Below are 16,051 nucleotides of genomic sequence, written 5' to 3' on the forward strand. Positions count from 1 at the left end.
AAATGAGTAACCCCAGCTACACACTGTGCAAGACTGCAGTGTAATAGCTCAAAAGTTCTACAGCTGCACCATCGAGAGCATCCTGACTGGTTGCATCACTGCCTGGTATGGCAACTGCTCAGCCTCCGACCACAAGGCACTACAGAGGGTAGTGCGTACGGCCCAGTACATCACTGGGGCCAAACTTCCTGCCATCCAGGACCTGTAAACCAGGCGGTGTCAGAGGAAGGCCCTAAAATTTGCCAAAGACTCCAGCCACCCTAGTCATAGACTGTTCTCTCTGCTACCGCACGGCAAGCGGTACCAAAGCACCAAGTCTAGGCCCAAAAGGCTTCTTAAAGCCCCAAGCCATAAGACTTCTGAACAGCTAATCAAATGGCTACCCATACTATTTGCATTGAGATATACAGTATCAGCCTTTGTCTCAAACACTATCTGAAGGAAAAGACATGAATGGCTGTAGCTTTTCCTAGTGGAAAAAATTCTGCCAACAGTGTAATATACTATGTCTATAGTAAACACTGTGCAATACTGTATAATAGTAAAGATTACTACAGACCTACAGTATCAGCCATTGTCTCATACACTATCTAAAGGAGAGGAGACATGACTGGAGTGTGAACTGCTTGACCGTGAAGGGGCAGGGCATTGTAACTCAAACATGCTTATAGTTTATTTCTTGCTTCACACGTGTGGGTCGGCTGTAACTGACACCACGTTTATAGCTTATTTCTTGCTTTATACATGGGGTTTGAGGTTGGCAGGACTTAAAAGAAAGTGTGTTTATAATTGTGCTCAGTCCTGCAATGGTCACCTCTCATTAAGCTAGCTATTTTGCATAGTTGGATCACGGTTGAACACACAGGAGTCTAGGCGAGATTTCTGTGCCCTGTGAAAGATGAAATCTTGGTGTGCGTTGCAACACCTAAAGGCTCTGCATGGTCAATCCGGGTTCTGCATTGGCCATACAGCATTTATGACAATACGGCCTCTGCATGAGTCATGGTATTCATACTTCTTGCACTTCGCAGAGCAGTTGAGCAGAGCTATTGTGAAGGAAGTTCTCAAGGAAGTGAGTTTGTGTTTATACAGGACCTACCATTGCCACCAACCATCAACCAATCATGTCAATGCGGAGCCCTCCACATTGTTAAAAAATATGGGTGTGGTGCCTTTAAAATGCTCTGCATGGTCAATCCGGCATCTGAAGTGACAGTACAGCATTTACTGGAATGCTTCTCAAATATAATGTTTTATGCGTTCTCCACACTCACTGAGCCGCTCACATGAAACAACCATCTTTCCTGTATTTTTTTGTCTTGCCAACATAGTGGTGCGCACACTAAACAATCTGGGACAGACAGGGTGTCTGTCACACACTAAGATTCTTTACTTGGTCGTGAGGATTCTCCATACCACCACGCTGTCTCGCGAAAACAATGTGATTAGATTGTTAAAATTAGCTAGAATAAGCTGTGGCTCAAAGCAGTCTCAAAGGAATTGAAATTTCGAGCCAACATAATGAATTGAATAGCATTGCTTGTGAACTTCAGAGCTATAACAATTTTACTCTGTGGCTCTTGGTTAAAGGCAAGTACAAACGCATACTAGTAGTCATCGCTCCTACACATTCTAGGGGATGAGAAACATCGTCATCATCTCACTGGCTTCTTCTCTGGTGAGCTCTCATTGGCTATTGCTGATCACATTCTCAAAACTTGTCGTTGCACATCTCACACTACAAGAGCATTGCAGATTTTGTGCCGATAACATCAAACATGTTTGAAAATATCGGGACGTCTGGGACTGCTCAAAGACCGGATCGGTAGCCCCAGATTGCGTTTCTGACCCGCTCACATTAAACGAGCGTCATTGATGGCTACGCGTCCCAAGTAGGCAACAACATGGGATCTCAAAAACTTGTCTGGGACAGCTAAATCAGGGCCAAAATTCTGTAGTGTACATCCGGCTTAAGAAAAACCCTAACCGCCGCAATACTGGTCGACCAAACCGAGTATTGCCCAAGTTCGAACACTGTCACAAGTAATTAAAACAAGGACAAAACCCAAACAAGATGGCACAAGTCAAACCGAGTGGGGGTGACAGCTGACCACCCAGATGGAGAGGCTAGCTAGCTAGCTGCTCCAAGCTATTGAATAGCTGCAGGTATACTTCTGCGCTTATACACTCTAACATAGCACTCTTACCAAGCAATCCTCTCTGGAATGTGCCGAGAAAAAGCAAGAGGTGGAAGTTGTGCGGTAGCAGCTATTTATGGGGGTCAGCAGCAGCCTCAGCACTACCTTGGACACGGGACTATTCTGAAATCCTTACTCGGAATGTATTCTGCCGCGTGGAAGGATACCATATTGGAGTGATCAAATATAGTGCTACATAACACCGCTTAATCAAAACCGTCTAACCCAGGGCTCTCCAAACCTAGCTACCGTCCTGTAGGTTTTCGATCCAACCTAATCTAGCACATCTGATAAACTGAATCAAGTTAGTCACAACTAGGGTTAGAGTGAAAACCTACAGGGGGGTAGCTCTCCAGAAACAGGGTTGGAGAGCCCTGGTCTAACCTATAGCAGAGCATTTGACAAATCCATTCCTTTCCATACGCCCAATACTTTCCTTTCCACACGCCCAATACTTTCCTTTTGATACACACACTCATACTCCATTTTCTATATTGACATGAAGCTATCCCCTTCCAGCCCCCTTCCTGTTTGCTTACTAACGAAATGACACACTGCTGGACCACTTATTGATTTCCGGGTCATGGAGGATATAGGACGGGTCATGGAGGATATAGGACGGAGGATGGTATTTTGCCCAAACAAGAAAACCCCCTAGTTTCAGCAAGTGCACTGTGCCATTAAATAAGAAAGGGTGCACAGCTCCTGCTTCTTCCAAATGTATATTTTGGTTCCACCTTGGCGACCTATTTTTTTGTTTTGCCATGGAAACGTCTCCAATGTAGATTTTATTTAGTAATTATAAAGTTTCCCCTCGGGGTTTTCTCATTGGGCAAAAGTCTATCATCTCTCCTCCGTCCTCTCTTCTCCATGACCCGAAACCAATAAGTGGTCGAGGAGTGTGTCAGTTTGTTAGTAGGCAAACGGAAGTGTTCTCCCCTCCTCGATAGCCACCTTTCATCGAGGATACTCATGTGTATTCTACTGCAGAATAATTTTTACATTTGCCACACCCCCTTTGAATCAGCTTTTGTTTCGTCAGAGAAAAACAGATACACTTTTAAAAACAATATTCTACTTATTGTTTTATCTATAAAATGTCTTGCACAACAATTTTTTTGCACTTTACACATTTATTTTGGGATGCATCCCTGTAAACTTAATTTGCCTAATGATGCCCCGAGCAGAGAAGGGCCGGCTCATTTCAAGCAAAAGCATTTCCATCCACGTTCATTCTCATCGATTAACTGTGACTTTTTTCAAGAGGAGAGAGGACGCAGTCTGGTGATGAAATCTAATTGAAAAAAGACCCTTGATGTGAGACATCCTTGACACATGAAGGCGCTGTTCGCACAGCAATCGGTGGAGACATCAAGATCTTTCAGCATTACTGGCAAAGATTTGCTAAACTAACCCAAGATTGACCATAGCCTGTCGTTTCCAATGGGAGCAAATTAATCATAGTGGGCAGAACAAACAAGGAGGTGGCCAGAGCCAAGCACGAGCTAGCGAGATTATATTGGCTCGTTCTAGCATGTATTTGCATATTTCCGTTAGGGAACGCCTACTCTGTGAAGTGCGTGTGTGCAATTGCTCATTTCGCCCTTGCACTCCTTTTAAACAACGCCATTTTTTGGGAAACTTTGGCAAAGGGTAAAGTCTACAAAACGTAATCCACTTCGTAACATATTATAGTTTTCTTAACAGTATTGAACTGAAATGTTTCATTGATGAGAATATTAGCAGACTATCGTCCAAAATCCTTCTCGCTCCATTTTCCCCCACAGCCGCTTCCCCTCACCAGCCTATTTGGTTGCGAGTGGGACACGCCAACCGGATGCTTCAGATTTATACATCCGGTGAAACGTCTGGTTCCCTGTTCTATCTGTGGTACTGTCTTTGCTGCCCCTGTAACCATTTTCTAGAATTAACGTTCAGATAGTCGTAAAATACGATTTTCTGTACATTTTCAAGAGGAAGCATTGTGAAATATGAGTGGAATTCCAGGGACCGCTGTCATTCAAATCACCAATCTGTCGTCTGCCGTGAGTAGTGAGCAGATGCGCACTCTTTTCGGCTTTCTTGGGGACGTCGAGGAGTTACGTCTTTACCCCCCGGAGTAAGCGCTATCAATTCGGCATGCCTAATAAAGAAACACCCGGGATCAAGGGCCTACTCCGCACGTTTACAATTGGTGCAGCTAGCTACTGGAGTTTACTTAATGTAGATAGATAGGCATGTATAACTAACGTTGACTTGTAAACTGTGTTCATTCAACATTCATGTAATTCCTAATACATGTCTGTGTTCTCTTACAGCAATGCACCACTCCCCTTCTCGTCCAAAGTATGTTACATAAAGTATCGAGAGCCTTCCAGTGTTGGCGTGGCGCAACATTTAACCAACACTGTATTTATTGACAGAGCTTTGATCGTAGTCCCATGTGCAGAAGGTGAGTATGCCCAAGTTCATTCAAGTGATGATGTTGACATAATGAGTGTTTTGTGTAGTCAACACACTTCCTGTGAAATTGTGTTGTCTAGTGGTTGGTGAAACCGCTGCAATTCTAACGTTAGTATCCTACATTCAAATAGCAGGTACATGCAAGTGTTTCTTTCCAGTGTTTTGCTGTGTTGGATTCCATTAGGAATACACATGAACACAAATGCGCTTTCACACTTGCACTGTATCCCAGATCCAAGATGGCCTAATCCACATTGAGCACTCAACTTATCCTAAGCACCTGTCACAACTAGCTAGATATAAGCAGTGTGTTTTGTCATGGGGCTTTACACAATATGAAAATAACATGATCATTCGCACGGACCATGGAAGGCCCATTGTAGTAGCAGGAACAGACACTTAGAGTAACATCATAGACTAGTACCACCTCACTGTATTCAATGACAGTTTATGCTGGTCTGGCAATACATCATCCATATTCTTGCGAAATAACACTTGACTCGGATTCTGATGTTCATGACAAAGGTTGACGTGATTGTTATGGGTAAAATGCATAGTTATATGGAGGTGATTTCACGGATATGGTAGAATAACATACTAAATAATTAACTACTTCTTTTCTCTCTTTTTATTTTGTTTCATATTATTTTTTATTTTTTTGCTTAATCTCCCTGTCTTCTAGAACCTTCTCTTGTTCCGTTATTTAGCGTATAGCTTCTCAAAAAAATAAATAAAAGTGGTCTCACCTTATCTAACCGATTCTCTCACTTGAAATGCTTTTTTGTCCACGTTAACTTAGTGCTGGATGGCTACTGAGTTTATTAATTTGGTTTTGTATGTTTTTTCTGTGTGATTATGTGTGCATATCAGATGACTAGACTGGCCCAGCTGTTACACTACACTAGCCTGAGTCAGGCATTGTTTTCCAAGCCACTATCCCCGCTGGGGCCACCGCTGCCTTCAAGGGGGGAATGTGACCAAGGAGAATAAGCCCGCTGAACCTTCCAAGATGGACACCTTGTCTCTTTTTATTTATCTTTCTTTTCTTTCTTTTTTTTGGTTGGTTTCTTTTAGTTTTTACTTTCACATGTTGTCCCTTGCCTTGTCTGCTCCCTCTAGACTCTAGCTACACTATTGCATTATTCGTAGCATATTGTTTTTCCGTTTATTATTTTTGGTTTTTCTTTTTTCCTCTCTTTCTCTCACCTCCTCTTCTCTTTCTTTCGCTCATTCTCTCTCTCTCCTTCCACAGTCTGTGATTGAGTTCTGTCCAGGTTGCCATGGCACCCAGGTGGAATGTGTATCACACATGGGCTGCCATGAAGATGACTAACACATTTTACTTTCTTTGTCTCCTGCTCTTGGTCTATGGTTAGGATTTCAAATATAGGGCTCATCTAAACCTTAAACTCACTAGGAGAAAATATCATTGACTTATAATAAGTAGTAGAATATAACCTTTTTATTTTACATTGGTAACATGATGCTTATACTGATAGTATAAGAATTTGATTACATGGACTTTTTGTTGTTTTTGCCCTTAAGCCTTAAATTATTGTAATAGTTTTTTTTCTTCTCTAAAACAAAGCCACTAGATTAATTGAAAGACCCACTGCGCCCTTCCCCTTTTCCATTCAGGAACGGCAGATTGAACCAGTAAAAAGAAAGTGAAAGATTTCAAATCCGTTGTTTTTAGGTTTTAAGTTTGGTTAACGTTTGGGAATTTCTCAAGATTCTTAAAAAATGTTCTTCTTTTCTGTATCTGATGTTCTGTGTGCTATTAGTGATGCAGCCATCATGAACGGTTGTCTTGTGTTGCACTCCTTTCCAACACTGCGAAACGATCGCCCTACGGGAAAAGCGCCCATGCTTGCTATCGTATGGTTCATGACCAATATGTTTCCAGTACAGGTGACCCATACCTCAAAGTGTTCTCTGCATTATTTTTTGAATCTATGAAAAAAAGAGGACAAAAATCAGGATTTTCCTTTCGTTTGTGAGGAAGAAGTCATGTTAACATTTTTGTCTGTTCATAGCCTGAATGCTAAATGACTGACTTATTACAGTAAATTTGAGAAGTAGAGGGAAACCGCACTGAGGATGCTCAACCTTTTTTTAGCATCGGCTCTGTTAGACTCCTCAGTAACTAGCCAATAGAGCTAGGTCTTTGTATGAAGAAGGAATGTTCTCTCTCTCTCTAGAATACTGGGGCTATAATACTGCAGTCATAGAGGACGCAGAAGGGTTGTTTCCTGCCATGACCTGCTCTAACTCCTCCCCTTGTCCCACAGGGAAGATCCCAGAAGAAGCCAAGGCCTTGTCTCTTTTGGCACCTGCTGCCCCCCCTGCTGTTCCTGCTGTACCCAGCCTGATGCCAGGTGCCGGCCTGCTGCCCCTTCCCACCTCGGCCCCCATACAGACTGTGAGTTTGGGATTAATAGACCATACCAGAGTGCTCAATTTCCAGTCCACGGACTGACTTTGGTCTCTGGGATGTTGCTGACCGGTCCCACAGAATAGTTGTGACAAATATTTAGTCAGTTCTCAAGTGTTAGTTTTAATATAAGTAGTCTTCCAAGAAGTGCCATAGCTAGCCAAGCCTCTGGTACATTAAAAGATTGAGAAACACTGTGCTGTACAATTTTCTATCAGTAGGAGGTGTATTGCTTTACCACAGACATATTTATTAACATTTGGGCCTTTTATTTTCAGAAGGGAACAAATGGCAATCAAACCTAAAGATATCTTCAAACTGTTTCTATGTGCGATACATCTTACCTGAAAATCTCTCAATCTTTTATTCCACCTCTCCATCTGCCTAGTAAACCTTTCTCTGTTTGTGTTACTGCAGCAGCTGAGTGTCCCTATAGTGAGCCTGGCGGCATTGCCGGCTGCCCTGGACCCTGCAGTGTCGGCCCTGGCTGTGACTGGAGGAGGTGGGGTGTCGTCCTCCGCCCAGCCCCCCCTCATGGGGAACGTGGATCCCTCCAAGGTGAACGAGATCAGAAGGACTGTCTACGTTGGCAACCTCAACTCGCAGGTAACAGGGACCCTAAGACTAACTGAAGTTCTGTGACTGCTATTCACATTTTCATATATATTTCCCATTGACATGAATGCATGATTTAAGCGCAAAAGTCAAGTTAGGGTTTTGCACTTGGATGAAGCTCTTTCTGTGTTTTTTTTATAATTTTTTTTATAGTTGAAGGGTTATCATCTGTCATAGGATGATACCATAATCTTATGACAGTTACAGATGTAAGATCTTAATTTGAGCCAGTTTGCTACAGTAGGAAAATTATTCTGCTGCAACAGGAAATTTGAATTATTAAATGGATTATAATTAATGGATATTTTTTGTAGGGGTTGATCAATTTTACAATGGGGCAAACCAAGTCTGACATTTTTAAGGCTTTAGAAGCATTTTTTAACGTTGAATACGTTACAAATTCACATCAATAAAATACAGAATCACATTAAGATTCTGTATCTTATTGCATTAATGTTAAAATGTGCTCTCTTCTCCCTGCATAGACCACTACTGCAGAGCAGCTGCTGGAATTCTTTAAGCAGGTGGGCGACGTAAAGTTTGTGCGCATGGCGGGGGACGAGACGCAGCCCACACGCTTCGCCTTCGTGGAGTTTGCCGACCAGGATTCAGTGTCCAGAGCACTGACCTTTAACGGAGTCATGTTCGGAGACAGACCCTTGAAGTAAGTCTCATAACGTTTTTCTTCTATAGAAAACGTTGTATGTTGTGTATCTCGTCTCAAAATAGTATTACTGGGGATACACCTATGTGTTACCCTGGTCACTGTTATTGTGGAATATTGTTTGTGATGCTTGTGCTTCTCTCCAAATTCAAATTAAATTACCTGTTGACATTTTTTGTGGTAGTACAACTGCACATTACTCAATACTGTGCTGTCTTTGGAATCGACAAACGTAGCGATTGAAAGTCTTATGCCTCTTAAGTGAATAGTTTTCCATGTCTGTGATGATTTTCCTTTCTGTGTTGTGACTTGATGTTCACTAAGTTGCGTTAATGTGATATAACGTTGTGTTTTGGTCAGGATTAATCATTCCAACAACGCCATTGTGAAGCCCCCAGAGCTGACTCCTCAGGCTGCAGCCAAGGAGCTGGAGGATGTAATGAAGAGGGTCAGAGAGGCCCAGTCCACCATCGCCGCCATCATAGTAGAGCCAGGTCAGAGGTCAACCACTGTCATCCTCACGGGTACCTTTGTAGCTTTTTTCATGTGAAAATGGTTGGATGGTATGAAAAGGATTATGCCCAAGCCAAATGCATCCTAAATTGGATTTATTTAAAAGCACAGCTCAAAGGTAGGCACAGATTTAGTCATCAATAAAAATGCTCAGGCTTTACTGCAGATGGAAATACAGGTATAGGAATAGATACAGGAGTGACGTTTCAACATCACATGATGTCTTTCACAGACATAGATTGGTCTGATGGTATGATTAGTCTGACCAATCACTTCCTGTTACAGAGGAGGTGAAGAAACGCTCATCCAGTCACTCCCGACGTTCCAGGAGATCCAGAACACGGTCACGATCGCATTCCCGCTCGAGAACGAGGAGGAAGCGGTCCCGTTCTAGGCACAGGTACGGTCCGGGATTGAGAATTCCTCTCACATGCAAATAAAGTGAACTTGATTTGGTCTAATAATGTAAATTCTCCCCTTTTTTGCTTTCTCGTCTCCAGAAGCAGGCTCTCTCAGAGGTCGCGGCCCAAGGTCAGCGAGTCCCACGTCTCTCGGGGCATCCACAAGAGACTTTCGCGTTCCAGATCACGGTAGAACTACAGATAAGCCTGAAGGCTTTTGTAAATAAAATAAAGCTGTTAAGGAAATCTTTAGTCATGAGGATGGCATTCATTCAAGCCAAAATGTGTATAGTTTATATTATGTTGTTAGTCTGCACATCACCTTAAATGGCGTGCATTCTTTGTTTCTTTAGCTTTAAGCCAGAACCCAACATTTGGTAAATACTTAGAGGACTGTGTTTTAGCAGCAGTGCCAGTATGATGTTGAGTTTACTCATTGAATCACTAGGCTCCAGTCTCTCTGTCATGGATTGTACCAGCTTGCAGATCAAAGGCATCTAGGAAAGGAGGGAGTGACACACTTTCTGGTGTACTGCAGGGACAGGCGGAAAGAGAGGGAGCAGAGAACGAGAGGAAAGGAGGATATATCTCGGGTTATAGAGGATAGGAGGCAGAGGGAGAAAAAGGCCAAAACACCTCCAAAAAGCTACAGTGCATCCCGAAGGTCCAGGAGCACGAGCAGGTAAGCAGAACACCATACTATACATGCTTCCTGAATGTACTCAGTTGTCAGTTTATTAGGTACACCACCCCTTTCACAAAAAATGGTTCACTTCTACAGACAGTGAGTCATGCGGCCCTGGCTTGTTATATAAAGCAGGCAGACGGGCATTGTAACTGTTGGATTGAACGTTAGAATGGACAAAACAAGTGACCTAAGCGACTCTGAGCGTGGTATGATCATCGGTGCCTGGCGCGCTGGTTCCAGTATCTCAGACGACCAGCCTCCTGAGCTTTTCACCCCAGTGCATGAAAAGAACATGTAAACACGTTAATCGGCATTCCAGCTGTGTATTTGTTCTGTGCATGTGCTAGCAGCAGCCGAACGAGCCTCCCTCTTTAGCACGAGTAAAGTGTGTTCAGAACAACTGAATGTAGAAGTTGTTTTCACATGCAAACTTTATATGTTCGAATTAAGAATCAAATATCCTTCCCAAAAATAAAATGCTCACTGTGGTAGAACGTTTGTTTTGGTTGGTGATTTTTCTGCATTTTCAGAGTGCCATCAGGTAGCCTGATTTCAGATGTGTCCATGTACCGTAATTTCCAGACTATTGAGCGCACCTGAATATAAGCCGCACCCACTGAATTTATAAGCCGCAGGTGCCTACCGGTACATTGAAACAAATGAACTTTACACAGGCTTTAACGAAACACGGCTTGTAACAAAAATAAATAGGCTTTAACGAAACACGGCTTGTAACAAAAATAAATAGGCTTTAACGAAACACGGCTTGTAACAAAAAATAAAAAATTAGCAGTAAGCTTTAGTTGTCTTTTTGCACTGAGTCAATTCCTCGCGCTGCTGTTTCCAACGTCTTATCATCGACTCATTAAGACCAAGCTCCCGTGCAGCAGCTCTATTTCCTTTTCCAACAGCCAGATCAATCGCCTTCAACTTGAAAGCTGCATCATATGCATTGCTCTGTGTCTTTGCCATGATGAGGGTGACAAAATGACTACTGTAATCAGAATGATGGGAAGTTTGAGAGCGCTCGATTTCATCTAAACGGTAAACAAAAAAGTTATTTGACCTTAACCCGTTCGGCAATTTCATTGGTCTAATGAAAGCTTCATGCCGCCAAAAAACTGAGCACGTCACAGAATGTGTTTTTTTGGAGCAAAAAATTTGAAAGTGGGAAAAATCCATATATTAGCTGCGTCGTTGTTTAAGCCGCGAGGTTCAAAGCGTGGGAAAAAAGTTGCGGCTTATAGTCCGGAAATTACGGTAGATTAAAAAAACATGAGCTGGGAATAATAGTTTGTGTGGAGTTGCTGACTAACGGTGAATTAACTAAAACTATCAAAATAAAAAAAGTCGCACACTCCATGTATAATCTCCCAGCAATTTAATGGGTATCTACCAACGTTTTGGCATCACTGCCTTCCTCAGATGTCCATGTAAACAGAATTATTAGGAAATTGTTATTCTTTCAAAGCATGTAAACGTTTGAATCTAATTATTATATTCATCTGGCTATTGTGTGCATGTAACTGCACTCAGTGTCAAGTGTTTACTGTACATGATGCAACAAACAGAAAACATCCAGTAAGCGCCAGTCCAGCTCGTTGATGAGAGGTCGAAGGAGAATGGCAAGAATTGTGCAAGCTAACAAACGGGCCACAAATAGTCAAATAATGGTGCAGTACAACAGTGGTGTGCAGAACAGCATCTCGGATTGCAGAACTCATCAGTCCTTGTCACTGATGGGCTATTGCAGCAGACCACACATGGTTCCACTCCTATCAGCTATGGGCACACGATCACCAACACTGGACAATTGAGGAGTGGAAAAACTTTGCCTGGACTGACGAATCCAGGTTCCTGTAGCGTCATGCTGATGACAGAGTCAGGATTTGGCGTAAGCAGCATGAGTCCATGGCCCCATCCTGCCTGGTGTCTACTGTACAGGCTGGTGGAGGTGGTGTAATGGTGTGGGGAATGTTTTCCTGGCACATGTTAGGTCCCTTGATACCAATAGAGCAACGTTTGAACGCCACACCTTGTGGAATCCATGCACTGAAGAATTCAGGCTGTTATGGAGGTGTACATAATAAGCTGGCCACTGAGTGTATATAGTATATCAAGCTGAGTCCTTTCTAATTGATTTATAGTTAAGCACACATCTTAAATTAGGGTTGGGCGTGTTGATGAAATAGACCTATTTGTTCAGCTAACACACTATATAAATTGAGGACTGAACTGATGTACACACAATAATAAAATCCATAGGCCTGTCTGAGAGCTCTCGATATTGACTAAAACTCCCAGTTAATATTAAGAAATGTTGGTGTAAATAATTTTCAGGGGCCACAGAAGGAAGAGCAGGGATCGTTCTAGGAGTCCCAGAAGGAAAGCCAGGTCTCCCTCACCAAAGAGGTACATTAAAACAATCTAGTACAACGGGACTATTCAACACAACAATCAGCACCACCACAACCAAGCCCATAGGGTGGGAATCCTAACTTGAGATACACATGTGTAACTTAAATCTTGCATTATGGTGGTCTCTGGAAGATTTGCTCAAACAAGACTTTGGACGACATTACTCTGTCGATCATTAAGGGTTGTGTTGACTTTTACATTTGCAGAGGGAGGAAAGACAAGAAGAGGGAGAAAGCAAGGGATGGCAGCAGGGAAAAGAGGGAGAGTTCCAACTCCAGGAAGAAGAGCAGCAGAGATAAAGAGAAGATGGAGCTCAAGGCCAAACCTATGAAGGTGAGAAGACTAATGCTATAGTTGGTGACTTCTGAATCCATTCCTGACCGTAAGTGCACTTGTCAGAAGTTGACTGTATTTGTGTCTATAATCGTTGTCCTTTGGGGTAATGTTCTTATCACTATAATTATCGTAATATCTGCACGTCGCCAAGCCTGTCTCGGAAAACACTGGCCTACTTCTCACTGACTGCACTAAAGATCAAATCTCTGAAACTCCACTCTTCAGAATTGATAACAATCTGCAGACAGCTTACTAGGGGTTCCTCACAGTAAACTTTGGTGACTTTCAACCATGGGGAACTTGCCACTGCAAGTGTTTTGTACAGTGTGTGTGTGTAGTATGAACAATGTTGCGCATAGCTGTATTCTAGTTTTGAGATTTTGGGCCTTGCCCATTCTTTCCTGCAATATCCCTTTGTAGTTTTTAGTGTTAAATTTAGGTATGAAATACCAAGAAAAAGTATGTGGTGTACAATAGAGTAGTTTAGATCAATAGTCTGAGGTGAGGCAAACTGAAAGGTAAGGACTGAGTTTGGCAAGAGAGCTTTTAGACATGCTGCACCATCATCCTGTAACTCTGCAAAAATTGTATTACAATTGAGGATTTAATCACACTAGAATGTTGTTTTTACCATGACTCCTGCTCTTTCTATACTCTTTATGACAAATGATTGCACTGTTTTTACATGACAATTTGCGTTGTACAGTTCATTCGGAAAGTATTCAGACCCCTTCACTTTTTCCACATTTTGTTACATTACAGCCTTACTGTAAAATGGATAAAATAATTTTTTTCCCTCATCAATCTACACACATTACCCCATAATGACAAAAACGAAAACAGTATTATTTTTTTTGTTAGCAAATTTATTAAAAATAATAACCTACATTTGTTTTTACATACAGTACCATTCATAAGTTTAGACGCACCTACTCATTCAAGGGTTTTTCAAAATAGTGTTAAACAAATCAAAATTATATTTTATATTTGAGTTTCTTCAAAGTAGCCATCATTTGCCTTGACGACAGCTTTGCACACTCTTGGCATTCTCTCAACTAGCTTCACCTGGAATGCTTTTCAACAGTCTTGAAGGAGTTCCCACATATGCTGAGCGCTTGTTGGCTGCTTTTCTTTCACTCTGTGGCCCAACTCATCCCAAACCATCTCAATTGGGTTGAGGTTGGGTGATTGTGGAAGCCAGGTCATCTGATGCAGCACTCCATCACTCTCCTCCTTGGTAAAATAGCCCTTACACAGCCTGGAGGTGTGTTGGGTTATTGACCTGTTGAAAAAAGCACAGACCGTGTCACTAGCAAAGCACCATCACACCACCACCTCTGTGCTTCCGTTCACCTGCTCTGCGTCTCATAAAGACACAGCGGTTGGAACCAACATTTTCAAATTTGGACTCGTCAGACCAAAGGACCGATTTCCACCTAATGTCCATTGCTCGTGTTTCTTGGCCCAAGAAAATCTCTTCTTATTGCTGTCCTTTAGTAGTGGTTTCTTTGCAGCCTGATTTCATGCAGTCTCTTCTGAACAGTTGATGTGTCTGTTACTTGAACTCTGTGAAGCATTTATTTGGGCTGCAATTTCTGAGGCTCGTAATTCTAATGAACTTATCATCTGCAGCAGAGGTAACTCTGGGTCTTCCTTTCCTGTGGTGGTCCTCATGAGAGCCAGTTTCATCAGAGCTCTTGATGATAGTAAAGGGTCTGAATACTTATGTAAATGTGATATTTAAATGTTCTGTTTGTAATATCTTTGCTAAAGTAAAACAAAAAGTTTTTGCTTTGTCATTATGGGGTTGTGTGTGTGTGTGTGTATTGAGGGAAAATAACAATTTAATACATTTTAGAATAAGGCTGTAACGTAACAATATGGAAAAAGTCAAGTGGTCTGAATACTTTCCGAATGCACTGTTTTTTTGTGTGTGTGTGTGTGTGTGTGTGTGACTAAATGTACTGTTTTCTTGGCCAGGGCGTACTTGAAATATAGATATCAATCTCCATGTGACTTCCCTGGTTAAATTAAGCATAATGTGGCTTTCCTGGTTAAACAAACAATAATGTGACATCCCTGGTTAAACAAAGAATAAATAAAACTAAAGTACAGTGACATGAGGTCCTGTAGTCAGTAACCTTAGCTCTCAAATGTTTTCACTGTGGCCCTAGTGTTTTCTGTTGATCCACCTAGTATAGTAAGGCCTGCTCTATTTGAAATTCAAATGTAATTTTGAATGTGATCCTTTGATCAGGTGGAAAGGGACTACGACAGGGAGGAGAAGGACTACCAGAGTGACAGGGAGGGGTCGGCCACACCAAGCGAGGGTTTGACATCACCCTGCGTCCAGCACAACGGCAGCTACAACACAAACACAGAGGATGATGCGGCTTCGCTCGCCGACAGCACTGAGTGATGGGTGTGAAACCATGCAGAACCATGGGAACGAGACAGTCCACTATGTATCCAGCTCCTGTGATCTTTACCTTGGTATAACATACACACACACACACACACACACACACACACACACACCCCTTCCTGTTCCCCAGGTTGGCACAAGTGTGCCAAAAACCAACAGATGTTATCTGATTATTTTCCTAGTTCCAGTTTCTTGGTGTGTGTATTTAGTGTAAGACTATGTAAGAGAATGCTGACCCCCTATGCCCATTGCTGTGAATCTGTTGTCACATGATATTCATATTGAAAATAGACCTTAACGTGCACAGCTTGTTTTTATAGATGTGGAGAATGTGTGCTTTTCCTACAGTAAGAACTGTGTTGAACATAACATGCTTGTGGTTGATTTCCTGTTTCTTGGTTATGTTGGTGTTTGTGCTATCGTGCAACACTTAATCTATTTTGGTTAATACTAGATGCAAGGTCTCTGTTTGCGCACTATCTTAGTTGCACCCAATGTAAGAAATGCTGTTATTTACAAATTATTAGAAAATCAATATTTCTATAAAGTAATATTATGTGGAAGATCTTATAATGCAAGATGTCTAGTGTCTGTTGCTGTTAGAAAGGCCTTTCTCAAGGCTTCAACCAGCTTCATGGTTCAGCATGCCAACCCTACATTATACAGAGGTTCAACTTGCTTGACACACAGGAATGACTTAACAATTTCCTGGCAGACAAGTCAAAGTGCCTAGACTGAAATTGTACAAAAATACACTAATAAACTTTATGAAGTTATTGAGATGCAAGATGAAGACGTGTTGGTATTCTGCTTAAGCAAGCGGGAAAGGTTGTTGGATATGAGTGGTGTTGTCTTGGATACAAACAGCAAGCGTAATATTCATAAAATCTCAGTTT

The 16,051-nt window shown here is 42.1% G+C and overlaps 1 protein-coding gene across 6 annotated transcripts; it reads left to right on the forward strand.

Annotated features, from left to right (window-relative positions):
- Positions 1–4,038: 4,038 nt before the first annotated feature.
- Positions 4,039–15,942, forward strand: srek1 (splicing regulatory glutamine/lysine-rich protein 1). 6 transcript variants are annotated; one of them, XM_045691903.1, is made up of 13 exons: positions 4,145–4,317; positions 4,517–4,650; positions 5,532–6,572; positions 6,953–7,083; positions 7,513–7,701; positions 8,196–8,374; positions 8,735–8,868; positions 9,173–9,287; positions 9,388–9,477; positions 9,827–9,970; positions 12,317–12,388; positions 12,601–12,727; positions 14,988–15,942. In XM_045691903.1, exons 3-13 carry the CDS (start codon positions 6,542–6,544, stop codon positions 15,147–15,149), a joined length of 1,374 nt encoding a protein of 457 aa, XP_045547859.1. In that variant the 5' UTR covers positions 4,145–4,317; positions 4,517–4,650; positions 5,532–6,541; the 3' UTR covers positions 15,150–15,942. The 6 variants fall into 6 exon arrangements, with proteins under 6 accessions (XP_013992638.1, XP_013992646.1, XP_045547854.1 ...); XM_014137163.2 differs by lacking the exon at positions 5,532–6,572 and having other exon boundaries at positions 4,039–4,317; XM_045691898.1 differs by having other exon boundaries at positions 4,058–4,243; positions 5,532–7,083.
- The last annotated feature ends 109 nt before the right edge of the window (positions 15,943–16,051 follow it).

The sequence above is a fragment of the Salmo salar genome, chromosome ssa01, assembly GCF_905237065.1.
Source record: "Salmo salar chromosome ssa01, Ssal_v3.1, whole genome shotgun sequence".
NCBI classification, from domain to species: Eukaryota; Metazoa; Chordata; class Actinopteri; order Salmoniformes; family Salmonidae; genus Salmo; species Salmo salar.